This window comes from Typopeltis vanoorti, chromosome 8 (assembly GCF_054136105.1).
Source record: "Typopeltis vanoorti isolate ZY-2024b chromosome 8, IOZ_Tvanoo_1.0, whole genome shotgun sequence".
Lineage (NCBI taxonomy): Eukaryota > Metazoa > Arthropoda > Arachnida > Uropygi > Thelyphonidae > Typopeltis > Typopeltis vanoorti.
In genome coordinates, this window is record NC_143556.1 from 54,089,232 (window position 1) to 54,114,533 (window position 25,302).

Below are 25,302 nucleotides of genomic sequence, written 5' to 3' on the forward strand. Positions count from 1 at the left end.
CATTATCAACAATAACATAGTCAATGAGACTTTTCTTATTCCTTGCTTCTTCTCTCCATGTGAATTTGTGTACATTTTTATGTTGGAACAGTGTGTTAGTAATAACCAGTCCATGTTCTGAGCAGAAATCCAACAGTTATTTGCCATTATTATTAGCTTTGATCTTTTCTCTAAATTTTCTCAAAATATTTTTGTATGTCTGACAATCATTTCCTACTCTATTTAGATCCCCAACAAGGACCAACTTTTCCTTTTTCATTGTCAGTTGCTTTTTCTAAAGCCTCAAAAAATACCTCCACGTCTACCTTAGTAGAACCTTCTGTGGGACCATAGGCACAAAAAAGTCTCATTGTCCAGTTCCCCATTCTGATATTTGCCCACATTACTCTACTTGAGACTGCCTTCCATTCAAGAAGCCTTCCATCCCATCTGCTTAAAGAAAAATATAAACTTTTTAAAAAAAAAATTATAAAAAGCTTTCTTTTCTGAGTTAGTGAGGATAAACAGTAATAGTAGGGATATAATTTTAGATCTGTATGTGTGTATTGAAAAGTGAAAGTTTTCTAAGTAATGTTTTCACTGGCTGAAACTGGAAATTTAGTATTTTTAGCATCACCATTCCAAATGCAAAATTATGATGTACAAACTTTTTTTTAATTTTGATGTAACTTGTCTCTCTGTGTGTGTGTGTGCGTGTTATTTATATTTGGAAGAAAAAGTCAATAATTTGTATTTTCCATTTTAAGATGTTGGTTCTGACAAACAGTTTGGCTTATTTGCTAAACGAACTCAACAGTCATATGCATTGCCTACCAAAATTAGCCAGCCTCATCCACGTATTTCAGTTATTCAGAGAAAAGGTCTTGCTGCTCAGTCTGAAAGTCCAGATGCTGAGAAGGATGTCAAAGATGAAAATAAACAGGTGAATATAATTTTCATTATCTACATGGTATCTTGTACAGCAAATGTTCATATGGAACAACTGAATATAATCATAATTAAATTCATCATGTGCATCTATATAATAAAATGCACTTAACGTTTTAAACACCAGAAAGGTTCAAATGCTCAGTAAACTTTTAACAGTTAAATTGTATGCTCAAAATGTATTGATGGGTGTATTTCATCATTTCACTGCTATTTACTTATGTTTGTTGAATTTGTATGTAATTTTATTCAGTAATTCTAGCTGATCCAATTACTGACGAGATCAAATCAGTGTCTGTATTGAAGATAATTATCTAAAGGACTCTAGAAAGGTGAAAATCAAAATTATTATTCCGGTCAACGCCAAGGAGTTGACAGACTCATCGAGGGAGGCCCTAACATCGTGTCAAGAACAACTATTCGACATTCACACGGTATCTATCATACCTTGCCTGGAACTCATTCATGGTCGTAGCACCCACAACAGACTCTGGCAGCTTATTCCACTCATTCACCACTCTCCAAGTAAAAAACCTAGCTCTAACACCCTTGTTAACCACATTCTTGCTTAGCTTCCATGCATGGCTCCTAGTCCTCCCACCACCAGTCCTATTTTGAAAAATATCTTCTGGATCAATCTTATAGAAACACTTCAGTAATTTGAATGTCTCAATCATATCACCCCTTTTCCGCCTATTGACCAATTTTTGCAACCCACAAATCTTCAACCTATTCTCATAAGGTTCATACCACAGACCTGCTATCATCTTGGTCACTCGTCTCCGGATCCTCTCCACTTCCTCCCCATCACGAAGAAATTCCTATTCAATTCCTATAATGTATATAGGAATTGAATGTCTGTTACTGTTCAACTTGAATCTGCCATATCATTCATTGAGTCTCACATTCAGATTATAAAATCTGTATGCAGCAGATTTTATAATATGAATGTGAGACTCAATGAATGATATGGCAGATTCAGCATTTCCCGAAGTTTCAGAAAGAGATGTAGAAACATCATATGCCTATGCTTAAATTTTACAGGAATCATATTGAGAGGTTTTTATTAAGTGGTCAGGCCATACACCTGTAATCGATACTTTTTGTTGAAAAGTTGAAAGCGATACTATATGAAAATAAACATCATTTGAGCTTTTGTCAAATATCCAAGTAATGACACCCCCCCCCCCAAAAAAAAAATTAAATTAAATTTTTGAAGTATTAATATAAGCCAACTAAAGATGCATGTGATAAAATTGTTAAGCCTTTTCAGAAGAAATAATAAAAATTGCTCTCTGCAAGACTGGTTGGCTGACTGGTTAATGTATCTACTCTCTAATCAGTATTAGGCTACATGCTCAAATGCCATCATGGGTATGGATATTTGTGATTGTCATAAAACAAAGGAGGACCTGGAGTAATACATCTCTAGCTTCTCTGATTAATAAACTTTACTGTGCCATCCAAGGCATGACAATTTCACATGATGCATTCCATGTTTTTTGCATGGTAGATCAAAAACTTAGGAGGTAGATATTAGATCAATTAAGTTACAAAGTTGGTCTCACTTTCTTAGCCCTTTTGCCATTAGCTACAACTGTTCATTGTCCTGATAATTTGACATATCTCCAAAATGTGAGTGAATGAAAAATTTAACATCAAATTCCTACCCTCATGTACCCTCAAGGGATATGATAGTACTACATGAAAAATTTAAATCATTACTGACTTCCTATCTACAATTTTCCTCAAAATCAGTGTTACTTGTTAAGACTCAGATCTTATTATCAGATCTTATATTTCATTATCAGATCTTATATTTCATTATCAGATCTTATATTTCTATCATCTAAGGCACTTTGTACAGTATCAATCCACCTATATCTTGGTCTTGCTCTGGGTCATTTTCCTGCCAACCTGGCAGAAAAACTTGTTTTGCTAATCTTTCCTCTCCCGTTCAGTTTAAGTGACCATACCACCTGAGATTAGCTCTGCTAACGCATTCCTGGATACTGACAACGTCAAGTTCTTTTCTAATATCCTCATTTTTAATATGGTACTGCCATTGATGATACCTGTTCATGCCTCTAATCTTTCTCAGGACTCATATCTGCAGTCTCCAGTCTTTGGCGAACTGTTTTACTTCTGATCCAGCTCTCAGATCCATAAGTTAAAATTGGTTTGAACACTGTCTTGTATACAGCTAATCAGAGCTGGCTCTAGGATCTTTGCTACCCACATGCAATGTCTATCTAAGTGCCTCTGTAATGATCCAGGCGTGTGTGGTTCTTTTATGATAATAAAAATTTAAATTATTTGAAATTTCTTAAATAAATTTTGACAGAAGAGCCACACGTTGGTTCACTAAATATAACGAACCAGGGGTGTTGACTAGGCAGGATAATCATTAAAAACCCGAATATTCAAAAAATTCTCAAAAGTTAAAGCAAATTTTGATAAAACCACTTCACTTTAATCGTTGAATATGATACAGGGATTATAGCTTTCTCACCAACCCGAATCACTAACAAAATGAATTTTAATTAAAGTTAAAATTTATTTCAACTAAAGTTTAAAAAATTCTTGCATTTTACTAAATTCTTAGTAAGTTGTAAAAATTTTTTAATAATTTTTTATAAGCGGAACTATCTTTTAGGAAAATAAAAGAAACTCAAGATAGATGAGAAAATAAGAAAAGAATTCAGAAATAATAATTAGAATATTTTATTAATATAAGTATTCAAAAAATAAAATCTTTACAGAATAACAGAAAATAAATTAAATTCCATAAATATACTTGAAATTTTTTTATTAAAATTTTAGGGTTCTTGATTTCATATTCACCAAATTAGAAATAATGGTCTTAACATCTAATTCCACACATACATCATTTTTAATAGCTATTAACGCCAGACTAGCAAGCCTTTTTTGTGACATACTTGTTCTTAAGTAGGCTTTAATCAATTTTAACTTGGAAAAGGAACATTCACCGCTTGCTACACTAACAGGTAAGGTTAATAGTATTCTTAAAGCAATTGAAAAGTTAGGGAAAGATAAATTATTTGACACAATAAAATTAAGAATATCAAAAGGGTTTTGAATATTTAAATTATCCTTCCAAAAAATACCCCGGAAAGTACATAACTAGTCATATAGTTGTATTGCATTTATGTCTTTATTGTTGCCGTCCTTCAAGAGAATCTCTAAATTGTCACAATTTTTTCGTAAATCTTCATTATTAATTTGTAGTAATCTATACAATAAATTGAAATTATCATAATATGTTTTTAGTTGTTCGAAAAGTTCCATTGATGAACACATTGCAACGACTAGAAGCGTATAAAACACATTCACTCTAAATTTATCTTCTGGTGATTGTGGTGTTTGTCATGATGCTCATAGTCAAATTGTCGTGACTTCTTTCGTCGTGGAACTTCCGTACCAGTTTTAAATTCTTGTTCTCCATCCACCTCTTCACTCAGTTCTTTTGCTGTTTTTAGAACTTCTTTAAAATTTGTATCTGATCGATACTCTTGTAAGAATATTTTTAAGTTTTCGATAAATTCTAAAGCAAGTGTAATGTTCATATTTTTGACTTGAAGCATTTTACTCACAGGCTTTATTCTGTTAAGTAAATCATGCCAATTATAAGAGAAGAAATAAATTTGTGGTCCTTCATTTTAGCACATAATGTTTGTGCTTCATGCTGAGTTTCTTTATTAAAATGTTCATTATTTAAAATTTCAAAAAGTGCATCGTAAATTTCTCGTAACTGATATCATAGAGGGCGGATTGCATTAATTTTACTTTCCCATAGTGTTTCTGGTGGCCGTTTCAATGATGAATTTTTTACGAACTTTAAAAGGATTGCCCAACGTTTGTAAGAGAATGAAAAGAAATTATATATTTCTTGAATAATTGCAAAGAAAGTAATTGTATCTGCATTCACTTCGGATGCATTGTTAATGATTAAATTTAGAGTGTGAGCAGCACATGGCATGTAAAAAGCTCGGATTTTTGTTCAAAAGCAAATTTTGGAGCCCATATTTTTTCCCTTTTATGTTTGCCCCATTGTCATACCCTTGACCTTGCATGTCTTCAATGGGAATATTCCATTTTTCCAGTTGTTCTACTATTGTTGCACATAAACCATGTCCTGTGGAATCTGATATATCTGCAAAATCTAAAAAGTTTCCCTGATTTTGACAATTCCATTGTCATAGGAAACAAAGTGAATAATAATAGTCATTTGTTCTGTTTTACTTACATCAGGTATGCAGTCTAAAATTATGGAATAATATTTAGATTTTCGAAATTATAATAAAATTGAATCCCTGATTGCATTACTTAAAGTTTCCATTATTTCATTTTGACTGTCTTTTTTTCAAATAGTGTACTCTATTGTTTCCTTGTAGGGCCCTTTCAACATGATTTTTCATAACTGGATCAAACTTCGCAAACAGTTTGACTAATTTTAAAAAATTGCAGTTATTCCTTTCATATAATTTATCAGATGATCCACGAAAAGCTAAATTTTGGCTACCAAGGAATTTTATAATTTCAATTAAGCGTTCTAAAACACTCATCCAATGTTTCTTTTCGATTTCATACATGCTTTGAGTCTGGTAATCAATAGTAGTTTTATTTTTTAAATTTTTATCAAGTTCCTTCCATTTTAAGAAATTTTTTATGTCAGCTAAACTAGTCTCATGTCTATGCAAAGTTGTACTTACATTTCTCCAATTGTTATAACCTTCTACAAGACTACTTGATTCAGTAGGTGCGAAAAGTTTGCAACAAAAGTAAAAAACAGAATTTAAAGTTTTGGAATGAATGAGCCATGTTCTTGACATGAGCTCCCCATTTTCCATTTTTCTATTATAATACGTGTCGCCAAATTTACAACCATATGTATCTCTGGGATATATTATATTTTTCTTTTGAACAGGCCCATTTCAATTAAAACAACTCGTAATTTTTCATCAATATTTCCCAATTCACCTGGATCTAAATTTACAGAGACTAACAATGTGTTAGTTTTGTGGTCAACTACAACTAAATCTTCTAACTGGTTTTCACTTAAATCCTGCATCTTGTTATTTTGTTCAACAGTTGTAATAGTACTTTCATTCAAACTGGATGATGTGCACGGTTCGTCAACTCTGATTTCTGGTGTATCGAGTTGGTTACAATCTACATCAGAATATTTTAATATTTTAACAAATTTAAGAGCCCCAGTTTATTTCTTAATATCATGCTTCTTTCGCAGCATGACGCTTACGATTTTGTGCACCAGATAACTATTTTTAATTTTTGATTCCATTTCTATTTTATACCCACAAGAAATTATTACATAACACGACACAGAGAGGAAACAATAGTCTGGACTGCGCTACTGTCAGTAGCCTATTGAGATGCATACTGTTATAAATCTACTGTTGCTCTTCTGTCGTTACTGCGACATTGTAAAATTTTATTATTTTAATTTTGTATACTTGTAATTTCTATTAATTACTTGTGATGTCTTTTTTTCTTTACTTTACTTTATACTGTATTCTCCGTTATTCTAATGTAGCTGTGCGCACTTTCTCTCTCAGAATCTCTCTTGTTTATATTATTATGTGCTATGTTTACAAGAAAGTCGAATAACATTTATTTACATTACTATGAAATGTACACGAATTTAAACATTAGGGAGATTGCTTTCTCTATCCTTCTATAAAAACTCTAGCAAAATTTAGAACCTTTTTTCTTCAACTTTAAAATACTTTCTTTAACACAAAGCGTTATCTACTCTCAGTTTACAAATTTTACTTATTGAACTCCAAGCTTACTTGCAAAGAGGTTACCTAAATCTCTGTTAAGTTATCTTTACAAATTTGATATCAACTTCTAACATGCCAATTGATTCTCTTAAGGACACCTCTTAACCTTATTATATATCTTAAAAGTCTTTCTAATACAACAATAAGAGGAATTATATAAAAGTTTTGAACTTACAAAGGCTCTGTATCTCACAATTAGTCAAAAGTCTTTCACTAAAAGTTCTATGGCAATTCTTTCATCTCAGATCTTCATCTGGTATTTTGGCTTCGGCTATATCAATTGAAAATGTACCGGGACTCGTACAGTTCAGGAAAAATGTTATTCTCCCACGGTGAAAAGAAAAACTTACGAGCGAAGGTACTTCGGGAAATTTGCCTCGCCTTTTCTCCTCTACTTGGGCTTGCCGAAAATGCCTGGACGACTGCTGTCTCAAGTAACTTGAATTGCCGCCTCTAAGAAACTGAAAATGCTGCCTCCAAGAAAAATGAAACTGTTGTCAACTGTCAATCAGGATCCCTCTGGACTGGAAACTTTTCTCTTCTACGGTGTTTGGGATTTCTCCTTTCGGCAATTTGAAAGCCCTGTCTGTGGCCTAGAAGTCGTTTCTCTCTAGCGACGTCTCGAACAGAGAAGCTCCTTTCTGGAAGCGGAAAACTCCTCTCTCAACCAACGTCTGGATCTGGGATGCTCTCTGACGATGTCTGGAACTGAGCAGCTCTGTCTCTTTTCGGCAATGTCTGGGACCGGGCAGCTTTAGCAATGTCTGGAACCGAGCTGCCTTCTCTTTGATAGCATCTGGAACCAGGCAGCCTCTCCTGTCTCTCTGTGGACATCTCTGGAACCGGGCCCCCTCTACTTCTGCAGCAATCTCTGGATCTGTGCAGCCCTTTATGTTTGCTTCAGTCCCTTTTTATTATACCTCCTCTGAGACTGCATGAAGTTTGGCAACCCCCAAAGAATCAGTATGATTCTTTCACCTTAAGTTTCAAGTTTGGCATGCCTTTTGTTCTCCTGCTTTCTTTTAATTGTAAGTTGACGGCCATTGGAAAGTTGTTTGAACCTTTCTGACTGACTTAGCAGATGTTTACGCTTAGAGCCTACAAGCCTTTCTCATACAAACAAATTTTAATAATAATCTTGCTAATGCCGCCATGTAGATCTATTACGTGCAGCTTCGGCGATATAAACATTGCCTTTGTTTTTAACACTCTAACATATTCTTATTAAAGCAGTATATACAGTTAACTTCCAGAGTGTTATTTACAATAACATCTAAACCAAAAACTATACAGAGAAAAAGTTTATTTTTACAATACTCACATGGGACTTAACCTAAGTGAACAATTGAATGTAATGTGCTTTAGAATATTTAAGCTACAATAGAGTTTTTACAGTACCATATGACTGGTTACGTAGCAACAAATGTTTTGCACGAAAATTCGTTTCTGCGCATAAAAAAACATTCACTGTTTCACTTTAGATTCTGGAGGAAAGCATTTAACCTGCTCTTGCTGCAAAATTGTAAACAGCTGGCAATATACAATTTTTTAAAAATTTTTATTCGGTGTATCCAGCCTTATTCAATTTAATATTGATCATCCTAAGAATTTTTTGTTTTTATGATAAAAATTTTTTTTCTTAAAAATGAATTTATGACCCATGCCCCAGCGATCCCTTCGTACCGGCGCCTGCATGCCTGCTTCCGCTGGCCCTGACAGCTAATTTAGGGTTTTCACCAATTTCTCTCTTATTCCATATAAATTTATTCAATTGACTTCCTACCATACCAGCTTTGGTTCTGTTGTCTATTTCCATATTTAATTTACCATCTTCACTAAAAATCGTAGTTAATGTTTCACTTGTTCTATAGGTTCTCCATTCACAATTCAGTTGATATTTTCAATGCTTCTGCCTATTTTCATTGTCTTTGTCTTGTTACTGCTGATTTTCATACCATATCTATTACAACAGTTATTCAATTTAGTCAGGGAATCTTGCAGACTGGTAGCAGATTTATTTAGAAATATAACATCGTCTGCATAAAGCAAAGAGCTGAGATTAATATCCCCAATTCTGATATCAGGTTTAATGCCGCTTTGCTTCATAATATGATCCATATAGATAATAACAGAGGGGAATAGTGTACATCCTTGTCTGACACCAGATTTAACATTAAACCATCTTCCTGTACTTCAATTCTAACTGCTGACTTAAAATTCAAATAAAGAGTAAGTATTGCTTGATATAATGCCCCATTGACACCATATAACTGTAGAGTTTTGAATAGCTTCTCTCTTGGCACCTTGTCATATCCCTTTTCCAGCTTTACAAAACTTTAATACAGATCTTTCTGATATTCCCATGATTTTCCAACTATTTTTTGTAAAGTGAAGATCTGATCCTGAAGCCTCTATTTGGCCTGAATCCAGCTTGTTCTTCACCAAGCTTTTCTTCCACAATTCTTCTCAACCATTTCTCAAGTATACTTGCATAAACCTTACCAGGAACACTCAGTAGTGAAATACCTCTGTAATTCTCACGTTCAGTTTTATTTCCCTTTTTATATATGGGTACTATGAGAGCTCTACTCCAATCATTGGGAATTCATCACTCTGTCCAGGCTTTCTGAACTATGCAGTGCATCCACTGTAAGACATTTATACCACCATATTTCAGCATTTCTGGTCAAATATCATCTACTCCTGCTGCCTTTCCACATTTCAAGCTTTTGATGGCTTTTTCTACTTTAAGTATAGATATGTATTCCTGAATGCATGCCTGGTAGGCGTTTATTACCACTGTGCTATCATCACTGCTTGTTTCATTTAGCAGTTTTTCAAAGTAATTACTCCATACTTCAAGGATATCTTTTTCTCCCGTTTTCATGTCACCGTTATCATCTCTAACTCCTTTTACAGCACTCTTTCCTCCATTTCTAAGCTTCTTTAACAACCTCCAGAATATTTTGCCACTTTCTTGATATTTATTTTCTATGTTCTTGCAAAAGTCCTCCCGTGACTTTTGCTTAGCTAGTTTTACAGTGCTTAGCTTTCTTACATTTGTCTCTGTATTCTTTAATAGTACAAGCTGACTTATTTGCCAGGAACTTTTGATGTGCTTTCTTCTTTTCCTTAACTGCCTATTTAACTTCCTGTGTCCACCATGGAGTTAGGATTTTTCTATCCTTGCAGATAACTTCTCCACATGCCTCTCTGGCTGAATCATTCGGGGGTATTCTTCAAGGCTTGCCACTGAATCTCCAAGGTTTGATTCCTGTTCTCAAACTTTCATTTTTTCTTCAATAATATTTGTGTATTTTAGTCTACAGTTAACATTTCAGAGCTGCTCAACTTTTATTCACTTTAAAACTTTCTTACATGTCCTTGTTTTTAATATGAAATTCAATTTTGTTCTGCTCAAGAGTAAGTAGTGATCACTTCCAATTTCAAATTCTCTGTACACTTTGGTGTTTTGCACTATTGAGAAAAATTTTAATGCAATGTAAATTGTTTTTTCTGTAATTAATAAATTGTGACCAAATGTATTATTATTATTGTTCCGGGCAACTCCAAGGAGTCGACAGACTCATCGAGGGAGGCCCTAACATCATGTCTAGAACAACTATTTGACATTGACACAGTATCTATCATACCTTGCTTTGAACTCATTCACAGTCGTAGCACCCACAACAGACTCTGGAAGCTTATTCCACTCATTTGCCACTCTCCAAGTAAAAAACCTAGCTCTAACACCCTTGTCAACCATGCTCTTGCCCAGCTTCCATGCATGGGCCCTAGTCCTCCCACCACCAGTCATATTTTCAAAAATATCTTCTGGATCAATCTTATAGAAACCCTTCAGTAATTTGAATGTCTCAATCATACCACCCCTCCTTCGCCTATTGTCCAATCTCTGCAACCCACAAATCTTCAGCCTATTCTCATAAGGTTCATTCCACAGACCTGTTATCATCTTTGTCACTCGTCTCTGGATCCTCTCCACTTCCTCCCCATCACGAAGGAACCCTGGTGCCCATAACTGGGCACAGTAGTCCAGATGGGGTCTTATCAAGGCTCAATACAGAGGAACAACAACTTGTTTGTCTCTGCATGTTGAAGTATTTTTCAGAAGCCAAGTGATTTGATGAGCTGATTTAGTCACTTTTGCAATGTGCCCCCTAACTTCAATTCGCTATCCACCAACACTCCCAAATCCCTGGCCTCATCAATCTCCTGGAGTACGGTTCCACCAATGCAATATACTGCTGCTATTCTTTTCACCCCAAAGTGCATAACCTTACACTTTGCCACATTAAATTGACATCCATTTTTCCTAGCCGAGTCCTCCAAACTATCCAAATCATCCTGTAAAATTTTGACATCCTGTGCACTCAGTTGCTCTACCCAAGTTTGCATCATCAGCAAGCAAGTGAACACTTCCTCTCAAATCCTTTCCTATATCATTGATGAACAAATTGAAAAGCAGTGGTCCAAGAACAGAGCCCTGCGGAACACCACTAATCACAAGCCGTCTTTTAGACTCCACTCCTGAATAAACCACTCTCTGGTATCTCTCCTTCAACCACCCTCCTATCCATCTCACCAACCCTATATCTATCCCCATCTGCTCCAGTTTACTGATTAGGGTTCCATGTGGTATCCTGTCAAAGGCCTTGGCAGGTTCCAGTAGTATCACTGTAAACCCATTACCCCTATCATGCAAAAATGATCTGGTTTCAAGGCTAGCTGGTGAAAGGACATACTGTCAGAGAGCTCCTGAAAGATTTGTGATTTTAGTTGATTTATTAATATTTTGTTAGATTTAATTGTGTAATTTTTAGTATATTATTGTAGTTTTATTAGTGTAGTTAGTGTACTAAAATGTTTTATAACATAATCTATGTTGGGAAGTCGACAACACTAGAGGGATTCATAGTGTGTAGTGTTCGTGAAAGCTCTTGATAAGATAAGCGTTATTTTCAGTTATCGTTGATAAATTTACTTTAATATTGCATAGTTTTGTTTGCCTTGCATATTTTGTGCATCTGTTTGTGTTTTTGGTGTTTATAATTTGATAAAATGCGTTACTAGTAAGTATGGCTCCAGTATGAAGGAAAATGACTGCCAGTAATGATGGTTCGCCATCTTCTTTCAAGAACGGTAATGTAAAGGAGATGATTCAGTGTACTATCTGCGAAATGTACACTTTGCGGAGTGCGGTCAGGGTGTGGTTAGATGATAATAAAGGAGTGAATGTGTAGAAAATGTAGGGAAAATGAGGAATTGAAGTGTATTTCGGATCGTGAGTGTGATATTTTTGTCAAACTTCAGAATGAAGAAAACAGGGATATGACAAGAAACGGCGAGGTTGTACCAGAGAATTGTGCGAGTGTGAATGTAGAAAGTGTGAATGATAGTATTAATGGTTTTACAGAGAATAAAAAAGATGAGATAGATGCAATGAGTGAGATCGTGTTGTTGAATGGTGCGATACAAAGGACAAAACAGCAGCTAGAGCATATGAGCAAAAGTCGACTGAATGAACCAGTTGTGATGGGGAGGAAGTGGAGAGGATCCAGAGATGAGTAACCAAGATGATAGGTCTGTGGAATGAACCTTATGAGAATAGGTTGAAGATTTGTGGGTTGCAGAGATGGACGATAGGCAAAGGAGGGGTGATATGATTGAGACATTCAAATTACTGAAGGGTTTCTACAAGATAGATCCAGAAGATATTTTTGAAGATATGACTGGTGGTGGGAGGACTAGGGGCCATGCATGGAAGCTGGGCAAGAGCATGGTTGACAAGGGTGTTAGAGCTAGGTTTTTTACTTGGAGAGTGGTGAATGAGTGGAATAAGCTTCCAGAGTCTGTTTTGGGTGCTACGACCGTGAATGAGTTCAAGGCAAGGTATGATAGATACTGTGTCAATGTCGAATAGTTGTTCTTGACATGATGTTAGGGCCTCCCTTGATGAGTCTGTCAACTCCTTGGAGTTGCCCGGAACAACAACAATAATAATAATAAAAAGTATGACAGGAAAAATAGGTGTATGAGTGTGAACATGAACAAAATGAAGGATAGAGTTAGTACGAGGTGTGTTAGTAGAGGATTTGACAAAATCGTACCAACCTGGTGCGACCATAAAGGATGTAACTGAGTCTATTAGAGAGCAAAAGGAAACGGTGAAAGAAATGATTGTTATGGCAGGTACGAATGATTTGAAAGGAGATAAAATGGAAATGATAGAAGACCTGAATGAATTGTTTGAGGTAGCAAAAGAAAAGAGTGAGAGAGTTAGAATGATTAGTCTTTTGCCACGCTATGACAGTGAAATGTTTAAAAGGAGGGCCATAATTGCGAATGACTTTATGCATGAGTTATGTATGACAAGTGGTGTGGAATGTATGGAGTGAGTTTGATGGGTGAAAGGATCTATATAAGATGGATGGCTTGCATTTGAATGGTTACGGTATAAGGAGACTTGAGAAAGTGTTGCTGAATGTAGTGGATGTGCAAATTCAGGGATGCTAGATTTATTAAGGGGGGGGGGTAGATATACAGTCCTTAGGGAGGCAGTTGAATGTATGAATGAATATAATATGCCCGAGCGAATAAGGACAACAAATCAGAGTTGGATAGTTAATATAAGGCATCAAGGTAGGTTTGGGACTAATGGAGGTCTTAAATTCATGTATACTAATGCTAGGAGTATTAGGAACAAGAAGGAAGAGTTTTTGGCCATGGTTGGCACTTCCAGACCACAGGTTATTGGTATTAGTGAATCATAGCTGACTGTAAATGATATAGCTAGTGGGATTGAATGTGATCAGTATAGTGTGTTCAGGAATGACAGGGAGAATAAAATGGGGAGATGAGTATTGTTGATGATAGCTGATGAGCTACAGTCAAGGAGAATAGAAGCTGAATTGCAGGATAGAGAAAAGAGCACATTTGAGGCCATTTGGTGTGAGATTGTGGCTAGCAGAACTAAATATACAATTGGGTGCTGCTATAGACCAGGTGATGGAAAAGATGATGGTGACAGTATGCACAAGCAAATAGAAGAAATGAGTGGAAGGAGGGTAATTATTATGGGAGATTTCAACTGTATGCATGTCATAACATTTCCATTTGTCTATTAGATATCTTGTAGCTAAGTAAGAACTTGGTTCTTGTAAACTTAATTTTTTTTCTCAAATTGGGTTAATTTTATCTTCATTTATGCTTAAGTGATAGTAATTAAATCAAAACTACTTAGTAGCTACTAAGCACACTTTGTGGTTATTCCCATGTCATTAATGGAATAACCATTTTATATAGGATACTATGATAGTCCAACACAGTTTAGATTTCTTAGCTTCTTATCAGCAGTTGGTCTATTATTTGTTGGAGCTTTTATCAGCTGTTTCCTATCACTGAAAATCTAAATACATGCCATTTAATCTGTTTAGCTCTAAACTTTTTCCAACCATATTCACTTCAAACACCTGTTTTTGTAATCTTTCATATACTATTTTGTTGAAATGGCTAATATCATAAAGCTCTGCTTACACATTCTTGAATATTAAGGAAGTGAATCATTTTTGTAATATTCTCACTTTTAATATGGCTCTATTGCTGACATCTATTCTCTTCTTTAATTTTTCTAAGAGCTCTCATATCTGTAAATGCTTGCCTTTGGCATGAGGAATCCTTACAAAGTAGATTTATACTTTGCTGTAATGAATAAAAAAACAAACGTCCTGGAATGGTTTTTGTTTATATAATTTGTATAGTTTATTTTTTGTCTCCAGATTTGACGGAAGTAGGTTAAAAGTTTACAGTGCTTTCTATGTTATAAGAGTAGGCTATATACAAAATTTAGAACTCAACTTTTTTTTGATAAGAGGTTGAATTTGATACTCAAATATAGGAGTGTAGGAAGTAAATGACTTATGATGCTTTAAGTTACAATAAGAGTAAGTGCTATATCAAATTTGGTAATGTAACTCACAGGTCTGAATTTTGATGGTTAAATTTAAAGAGATAGCTGTATACCAAATTTAATTGTTCTTGCTCTTACTATTTAGATTGCAAGAGTTCAGTTACTCTCTGGATAGGACTTGCTGACAAACCACTTAACTGTTTATTAAAGTATTTTATTGTAAAACAATATATCAAACTGATTATAATATAAAAAAACTATTACATAAGGCAAGAAAAAGTGAAAACTAAAATAAAGGCAAAAAAAATATTATAATGTTAATATTGAAATGCAGAATCAACTTTAAAAATATTGTAATCTGAGAGCTAAAAAGTTAATGCACTTTCCTAAAGTTGAAAGGCTGTTTATTTAATCATGAAGAGAATATTGTATATCTTGAGTTAAAATTCTGTATTTGTTGCATCCTGCTTTATCTTAAACTATCCCCTCTCCCCATTTTTATTCTTTGTTGAAAGAGCTAACAAAATGTCAATGTCTAATTCTTTTTTGATAGTCTTGAAGTTAATTCACAATATGAATTAGATATTTCTATCAATACAAACGTTAAAGATTAAGATCAATAATGTCCAGAGTTAATATTAAGCAGTATTTTTACTGAAATCATGTATTAATTTTAAGGTGACAAATGCTTCAGAACTTCTGTAAGCTGTCAATATTTGAAACTGTGCAGTGCATGGTGGTAATGGAATAAATTAAGAAATAATTAGTATTTGAGTTTGGTGTGGGAAATGTTCTCATTTCTAGTAATGCGTGCCATCTGGATTTGAAAGAGGAGAGAGATCACCTAGTGGTCTTTTAAATAATACCAAAAAGTGTAATAACTATAATTTCTCTAAGATGAATTATATTCTGCATTTGGTTACTTCAAAATGTAATTTGAATTCTTTGCAGATGTTGTAATAATATATATAAATAAGATGTAAGCTTCGGCAGGTTGAGTTTTGGAGTTTGATGCAAGCCACTTGTGATATCCTAAATATTTTAATCGGACTATTTTGGCTGGTCAAGTTATTGGTAAACTCAGTGCTTGGATCATAGTTACTTTTAAATAAGTCTATGTTATTTATAGACAGTAGTGGAGGTGGGGAGGAGGATTTGAGGGAATTGTACAGAATATTCAGACCGCTTCATTAAGTGGCACAATTGAGAAACTTTCCATCTGCTTATAGACTTAAGACTTTTGATTGCAATGAAGCCAAATGGAATTACTATCATAATATCCAATTTCTTTTGGTGGTCAAAGTATTATTTCCTGTGTTCATCTAAACAAATGCTGCAATAGAATTAATAAAGTTCCTGCTGGAATGAAGACCTTTATTGATTTCATTCTAATGAAATGAAATTTCAGCTTTTTTATAGTTTCATTTCATACAGAATAGAATGTAGTTTTTTTTTATTGTGACATATGGAAATATAACCTAGTTTTATTATCTTTTTATTGCTTGTTTTCATTTTTTTATTACTTAGCAGTGCAAGTGTTGAACATTTGTAAAAGAAATATTTAACATCTGTGTAAGCTCATTTGGTAAATGTCATTGTTAGTTTACCACAAAGACCACGGATTCATATCTCAGGTAAGACAAAGAATATTGTTTATAAGGTTTGTCTTTTTTTAAAAAAAAATGAACCGAGTCTTTTGACTCCATGGAGGCCTGAATAATAACTAACTTCTTAATGCTAATTATGAGATGTGCTAGCAGTAGGCTTTACTGATGTGCACCAAAAATGTATGTGTATCCTAAACATATAAGCAAGTAACTTAGCTTTTATGAATTTAAATTGCTGTAGGAATGTGGGAATTAATTCTGTCTTCATGGTCTCCATGTATTTAATGGATGGTTGGTGTAGAAAAGCCTAAGTTACAAAGAGAACAAAATTTTGCTGGACTGAATTTGAATTAAACTTTCCCAGACAAGTGACATATAGTCTAAGATGGATACATTATTAGCAGTAGTTATTCTGATAGGCAACACATTTTATTTTATAAATACCAAATGAACATATCAGAGAAAATATTCAGTACAATACATTTTTGACATTTTCATTTCAGTTTGCTTAATGTTATCTGCTGTGGCTGGATGGTGTTAGTTTGTTCATGAAATATTTACATTTTAGTTGCATTTTGTGGGATTATTTAGTACATTTACTGAGTTTGTTTTACTTTCAGAGATGGGCATATATTTTTGAACCTGGTTGCATTCCAGTTCACAGTCAGATATTCTATGAGTTATGTGATATACATGTTGATGAGATCCAGAAACTTGTACATCAGAATGATGGCCAAGAGAAAACTTGTCATGTGAAGCATGGCTGGTGTACTCCAGATACTTTAACAAAATGTAGGGAAATTATGATTAGCATTTTCAGTGAAACTGTTGATGAAAAGCAAAGAGGTGAGTAAGATTGCATTCATATCAAGGATTTTTTGATTTTGTAAAATTTTTGCTTGTGAATGCTGGTGTCAGTATTTAGTCATAGTAGTGCTTCATAGCATAAACAACACCAGAGTAACAAAATGTATTATTTATGAAGTTAACATTTTGCTGGATTTCAAACTAGCATCTTAAGAGTATAAACATACTTGTTACACAGGACACTCAACCAGATAATTTCTACCAGTCTTTCTCTTTTTTTCTGTTCACATTTTAGGATTACTATTGAAATTGCCTGCATGCCATAACAGATCCCAAGTTACTTTATAACTTAATATCTGCATTGTTTTGATTTTCAGAATACAAAGTTATCCCATGCTTAGTATTAATTTGAAAAATTATAGCATTTAAAGTTCTGGAAATATGAGCACAATTTGATTTCTAATCTTAGGTGCAATTTAATGTTTATCATTCTGTTTTGAATGTACTCCCAAAGTTAATTTAATATCATTTGGTAAAAATTTATATCTCTTAAAAAAAAAAAAAAAAAAAGCTTGTCATTGAAATTTTATTTGCTCTCAGAAATAGTGTTAACTTAATATGTTCACAAAAAAAAAAAAAAAAAATAGGTTCACATAAAGAAATCTACAATAAACCAGGATTTATTCTTGAGGCATGTCTTCTAAACATTCTTAATTAATAATATTAAAACTAGGTTTGACAGTGATTAAGGAGTTATACATTGTAGGCTATTCTTATCTGGCATGTGCTTTGTGTTTTTTTACCTGCTTAGTGAAAAGCAGAAGAATAATAATGAAGAAATCAGTTGTAGACTACTAGCATCCACAAAAATGCCTGTATTAAAAAGAAAAAAAAAAGCAGAAACATGCAGGGTACGAATGAATTGAAAGGTGATAAATTTTTTATGAGAGAGGACTTGAAAGTATTGTTAAAGGTAGCGAAAGAAAAGAGTGACAGAGTTAGAATGGTTAGTCTGTTGCCGCGGTATGACAGAGAGGAGTTTAGAAGGAGGGCCATAATTGCAAATGACATTATGCGCAGGTTATGCAGACGGTGTGGTGTGGAATGAGTTTGAAGGGCGAAAGGACTTATACAAGATGGATGGCCTGCATTTGAATGGACTTGGTGTGCGGAGACTGGAAAGAGTGTTGCTGAATGAAGTGAAAATGGATGTGCAAAACCAGGGAAACTAGAACTACCAAGGAGGAGGGGGGGGGGGGAATGGATATGCAAACATCAGTGAGACAGATGAGTGTAAGAATGTATATCATGTACCCGAGCCAGCACTAAGGACAAAAAATGGGAATGGGTCATTTAGAATAACGCATCAATATAGGGGTGGAACTAAGGGATCACTGCATTTCATGTATACTAATGCCAGGAGTATTAGGAACAAGAAAGAAGAATTTTTGGCCTTGATTGGCTCTTCCTGGCCACAGGTTATTGGCATTAGTGAAACATGGTTGACAGAAGATGATATAGTTAGTGGGATAGAATGTGTTATAGTGTGTTTAGGACGGACAGAGAGAATAAAATGGGGGGAGAGGTATTATTGATGATAGCTGATGAACTGCAGCCAAGGAGAATTGAAGTTGTATCGCAGGATAGTGAAAGGAGCTCATTTGAGGTTGATGTGAGATTGAGACTGGCAGAATAAAATATACAGTTGGGTGCTGCTATAGACCAGGTGATGGAATAGATGGTGGAGATAGTATGCATAGGGAAATTGATGAAATGAGTGGAAGGAGGGTAATTATTATGGAGGATTTCAACTATGATAACATTGATTGGAAGGAGGAGAGGACACATGCGAGGAAGGAAAAGGATTTTATTCAATTATTAATGGATAACTATCTGAGACAGCGTGTAATTGAAAATACTAGGGGTGTGAGTGCTTGACCTGGTAATAGCATCTGAGAATTTGACTAATGAATATGACCATGTTGCCACCTATTGGTGAGAGTGATCATAAGGTCTTGACCTGGGAGGTGGCTAAAGGTGTGGAATTTTCGATTAAGACAGGGTATATGTGGAATTACCGTGCTGGCAAGTATGACAGGATTAGGAGATTGCTTGGATCAGTGCCATAGCATGTGCAACTGCAAGGGCTGGACGTCGATAGAGCATGGGAAGTGGTCAAGGAGCATTTACAGGAGGTTATGGCTGATTGTATACCTAGGGTCCGAATAGTAAAACAAGTAGGGGTTAAATGGATGAATAACACCATTAAGCTTGAGCTGCAAGAAAAGAAACAACTGTGGAGGGAATTTAAAGAAAGGGGTGACCTGCAGGCACACGAACGGTATAAAGTGCAGGCCAGAAATGTAACGAGTGTGGTAAAAAAAAAAAGCAAAAGCGGATTATGAAAGGAAACTAGCTATGCAAGCAAAAGAGAATCCCAAACAGTTCTTTCAATATGCTGCAAGCAAGAAAAAAACTGTACACAGCAAAATGATTTTAAGGAATGACGATGGTAAGGAGGTCGCTGAATCAGTCGATATAGTGGAGTTACTGAGCGTGCACTTTGCAAAAGCATATCATCCAGGTGGTGACATTGAAAAAATGAAGGAACCATTAGTTTATACGAGAATAGTGATGAATGAAGTGGAGGTGACCAGTCTATTACAGAACCTTAATGTGAACACATCTGTGGGATTGGATGGTATACTGGCACGGGTCTTGTGTGAAGTGGCTAAGGAATTATCAGTGCCCTTGACCGTGTTGTTTAATCTGAGTCTCAGGTCTGGTTTAGTCCCGAAGGTGTGGAAAGAGGGGAAAATAGTTTCACTGCATAAAGGAGGATCCAAGACTACGGTTGCAAATTACCGACCGATCAGCATATCAGGAGTCCTTGTCAAGGTCTTGGAGAAAGTAGTCAAGGGAAAAATACAGGAATGGATTGATGAAAATGAGATACTGTACAGGGGACAGCATGGCTTTGTGAAGGGTAGATCATGCTTCAGTAACTTGCTCAAGTTTTATAACAAGGTGATGGCTGAACTGGATAAGGGTAATAATGGATTTACAGTCATACTGCTGGACCTAGCAAAGGCGTTTGACAGGATACCACATGGAATACTAATCTGTAAACTACAACATATGGGAATGGATATAGGGTTGGTGAGATGGATAGGTGGTTGGTTGATGGAGAGATATCAGAGTAGTTTATCCAGGAGTAGAGTCCAAAAGACAGCTTGTGACTAGTGGTGTGCCGCAGGGTTCTGTTCTTGGACCACTGCTGTTTAATATGTTCATTAATGATATAGGGAAGGATCTAAGTGGAACAATTCATTTGTTCGCTGATGATGCAAAGTTGGGTAGGGCAATAGTGAATACAGAAGATGTCAAAGTCTTGCAGGATGACTTAGATAGATTGGAGTTCTGGGCTAAGGAGAATGGATGTCAATTTAATGTGACAAAATGTAAGGTTATGCATTTTGGGGTGAAAAGATTAGCAGCAGTATACCACATTGGTGGAACTGTACTCCAAGAGATTGATGAGGCCAGGGACTTGGGAGTGTTGGTGGATAGGGAGATGAAGTTTAGGGGGCACATTGTAAAAGTAGCTAAATCAGCTCATCAACTCACTTGGTTGTTGAAAAATACCTTGACGAGCAGAGACAAGCAAGTTATTGTACCTCTGTACCGAGCCTTGATAAGATCTCATCTCGACTACTGTGCCCAGATTTGGTCACCTCAGTTCCTTCTTGATGGGGAGGAGGTGGAGAGGATCCAGAGGCGAGTGACTAAGATGATAACAGGTCTATGGAATGAACCATATGAGAACAGATTGAAGATTTGTGGGTGGCAGAAACTAGTTGATAGGCAGAAATGATTGAAGCATTCAAATTGCTAAAGGGATTCTATAGGATTAATTCGGAGGATATTTTTGAGATCAGGACTGGTGGTGGGAGAACTAGGGGACACCTATGGAAGCTGGGCAAGAGTGTGGTTAGCAGGGGTGTTAGAGCTGGGTTCTTTACTTTTAGAGTGGTAAATGAGTGGAATAAGCTGCCAGAGTCTGTTGTGGGTGCTATGACGGTGAACGAGTTCAAGGCAAGGTATGATAGATACTGTGAGAATGTAATCGCATAGTTGTGTGGACATGATGTTTAGGGCCTCCCTCGATGAGTCTAAGGACTCCTGGAGTCGCCCGAAATAATAATAATAATTTCTACTAGAAAGTGATTGGAGTGTGTTTGAGAAAGTGGCATATCTATTAACTGGATTGACCTCTCTCTCTCTCTCTCTCTCTCTCTCTATATATATATATATATATACACACACACACAGGGTGTTCGGGATAAATTTGACATATTTATAATTAATTATATTTTTCCGTAAGTTACATGTATTAACACACACTTCTCTTCATTTAAAAGTTTGGACCCTTCTTCATTCATATACAAGATGTCAGAAAGGATGGATAGCTGGAACCCACCTGAATCATGGAAGAGAATAACTTGTATCATGATGATTCGTGCCTGCCATCAAAATAAGGATATTACGACTGCTGCCCAATGCTCCCTGAATACAGTAAAAACAATCAGGCATGAACTAGAGACTTGCAATGGTGACTACGAGGATGTAGCAAGAAGAAAGATCCCTAGCAGACGATCTGATTGCGTTCGTACAGCAGAATTCCTCGCAAATCTGCAGGAACAGGTGTTGAAGAACCCTGGCATTGGAATTCGGGCTTTGTTCGTGGAGTTGCTAACTGTAGTCAAGCCCTGGATAACAAGGGTAGCCAATGGTAGGCCGTATGTATGGCAGCAGGATTCGGCCCCTTGCCACACCTCTGGGAAAAGTCAAAAATGGTTGTCTGAAAATTTCTACGACTTCACCAGTCCAAATGTTTGGCCTCCAAACTCCCCAGACCTTAACCCCATGGATTATTTTGTATGGGGCGCAGTTGAAAAAGACACCAATCGCACTTCCAGTAATACAAAAGCCCAGTTAATGGATAAAATTAAAACAGTTTTTGCGGCCCTTCCCAGGGAGACTGTAGCATCAGCTTGTTCGAGGTTCCGAAGCAGAATTGAAGCTGTGATCGATGCTAATGGTGGTTATTTTGAGTAAATCTTGTTGATAGTATTGTAATTAACTCTGCCTGTAATGTTTTTTTGTCAATTCATTAAATTTAATAGATACAAAGAAGATTTTCTTTTTCCTTACGAAACTGTCAAATTTATCCCGAACACCCTGTATATATATATAGAAATACACCAATATATATTGGTGTATTTGAAATTCATTTAGTACTGGCATTTGTTTATGTGAGAAATACTGTCTTGAATAGAAAATGATACAATTTATTAGATGCTATACTGGCTGTTTCCATTTCTGGATTGCACTCTTCATTTAACCAGCATCTGAGATATTTAAATTTTATCACTCTTTCTATTTGTTTCCTGTTTAAAGAAAGTGCTGAATTAAGAATTTTCTTGTTTATGACCATGAATTTAGTTTTGGTGATATTTTTTCACTTTCTTTGTTCACTAGTTCAAGATTTTGAAGATCCTGAATACTGTCAGCCAGGCGAGCTGTGTCATTAGCATGTCAGATGTTATTGATGATTTTACCATTTACATTAATCCCTTCCTCTTTTACTTTTAAGATTTTTAAATATGGCTTCGGAGTATATGTTAAAAAGGAGAGGCAACAGCACACATCCTTGCTTTACATCCTCGTTTGATGTTAATGGAGTCTGTAATAATTTCATCAACTCGAACAGATGCCCTTTGGTTCTAGTATAATAAGTTTTTGATCCTGATGTAATCCAGAAATTGAAATAAAAATTAGAATTGAAATGGCAAGGGAAAAAAAAATTTCTCCTGATGAAATCAATGCTGTGTAACTGCAATTTAAATTTAGAACTTATAGTATGCACAGTTAAATGCTATATATGATCTGTACAATTTATTGTACAGTCCTTGAAGACAACATTGATTTAAACAAAAAAAAAAAAAAATTAAAGCCTTGGAAATAAAAAGGAGATTGACCATGAAGATACTTTAACATACAGATGAATGTTAAATATCCCATGGACGGTAAAAACATCCGATCAAGAACTACTAGAACAAATGGGGAAATCACGAACTTTTAGATGCCATAAAAAGAAGAAAAACTGCATACCTTGGTCACCTACTTCATAATGAAAACTATAAGATATTTCAATTGATTATAAGAGGGAAGATAAATAGAAAAAGAGGACAAGGAAGACAAAGAAAATCTTGGCTGGCAGACATTGCACTGGCATGAGCTCTGAGGGACTGTTATTATGTGTGTGTATATGTATGTATATATATATATGTGTGTGTGTGTGTGTGTGTGTGTGTGTGTGTATGAGGGCCTACTATTCTTACCTGGGAAGTAACAAATGCCAATAGGAAATTGAAACTAGGAAAAGCTCCAGGAACAGATGGAATTATGGCAGAATATCTGAAGGCTTTAAATGATAAGGCTATAAGATCACTGACTGACGTATGTAACAAAATGTACAAAACTGGACACCTGCCTAAAGGTTTTAAGTACTCAACATTCCTACCATTACCTAATAAAAATCTAAGACAATCAAATGTGAAGAGTACAGAACAATCAGTTAGATAGCAAAAATTGTTATATATCATCCTAGAAAGAAATAAACATAAAATCAAATTGGAAATTGATGAGTCTGGTTCACTAGAGAAGGTCTCTTCAATGTTAGAACTATCATAGAAAGATATCTGGAGAAGCAGAAAGAAATCTACTTATGTTTTGTTGACTTCATTGTAGTATATCGTCAAAGGCCTTTGACAATAAACAACATGAACAACTAAGAGAATGCATCAAAAAATTAGGAGTAGATGGTAAAGATGTCAGGTTACTGATAAATCTATATTTGGGAGCAAACTGCCTCAATAAAAATATCATGAGAAACCTCAGAGGGATTTCCAGAATAGAGAAGGGTGTCAGACTAGGCTGTGTTATCTTCTGTATTGTTTAATCTCTATACTGAAAATATCTTCCAGCAATTAGCAGAAATATAAACAACTTACAATATGCAGATGATATGGTACTGCTGGCTGAAAATAAAAAAATCTTCAAAATCTACTAGAAGAGATGCTGAAACCAAGTGAAAAATATCGATTTGCCGTATTTTTCAGTGTATAAGACTATACTTTTTACTAAAATTTTTAGACCAAAAATTGGGGGTCATCTTATACATGGGGGGTAACCAGTTGAGAGACCCGCAGTTGCCGTGGCAAAATTGCCAGTACCTTGTCTCCACGAACAGGCTTCTGCCAATCACTAGCCTTTGTTAACTCTGTCGATTGATGTCATTAATGGCTGATTTTGAATAAACAATTAGAACTCTGAAAGCATTCATACATCTGCAACTTGTTGGCTGGGTGAGTTAATGCATTAATAATATTTTGAGCACTAGCCCATAAAAATGTCCGAAAATAAAAAACAATTGTCATATTCTTCAAAATTGTAGTTAAGTCATCAGTTACGCAAAAGAACATAGAAATAAAGCTTCAGAGAGACAGTTTGGACCTCCTCCCACTGAGTATGATTAGACAGTGGAGAAAACTGAACTACTCAAGACTGCCTTAAGAGGAAAACCAGTAAAATGGCTAAACTTGGAGCAGAGGCTTAAGACTTGGATTATGGAGCAGTGCCAGAGTGGGATATGTGTGTGTCAAATAAGCTTATTCAATATGAAGCAAAATGTTTGCCAGAGAAATGAACATTGATTTCACAGGAAAGGCAAAATGGTGCTTCAACTTCACGAGGAGAGAACAGTTGGCCATGAGAACACGAACCAAGTTAGCCCAGAAATGTGTTCTGTTTTATGTTTAAAACATTGATTTCTTAATTTTGGGTTCGAAAAAATAGGGTTCGTCTTATGCACACAAAAATACGGTAATTTCAACTTCAAAAAAAAAAAAAACTATGCTGGTAACAAGAGGAAAGGAGAAAATACCTGATATAAATATTTAGTTCAGAGAAATACCTTAGATCAAGTAGTTATGTATATTTGGGTCAACTAACTACAAAGAATGGAAAGTGCATAAGGAAATATTAAGAAGGATAGAAATTGCTAGATCAACCATCATTAGCTTGAAAATCATTCTGACCTCAAGGGAAATTCACACAAAAACAAGAATTAGGCTGTCCAAATGCT

General features: G+C 35.3%; 1 protein-coding gene across 1 annotated transcript in view; it reads left to right on the top strand.

The window, feature by feature from the left end:
* l(2)37Cd (general transcription factor IIIC subunit l(2)37Cd) overlaps positions 1-25,302 on the top strand; it is a 111,749-nt gene that overhangs the window by 66,801 nt on the left and 19,646 nt on the right. The window contains exons 6-7 of the mRNA XM_090396676.1: positions 747-922; positions 16,907-17,132. Of these exons, the coding sequence (XP_090252802.1) occupies positions 747-922; positions 16,907-17,132 (402 nt within the window). The remainder of the gene's footprint in view (positions 1-746; positions 923-16,906; positions 17,133-25,302) is intronic.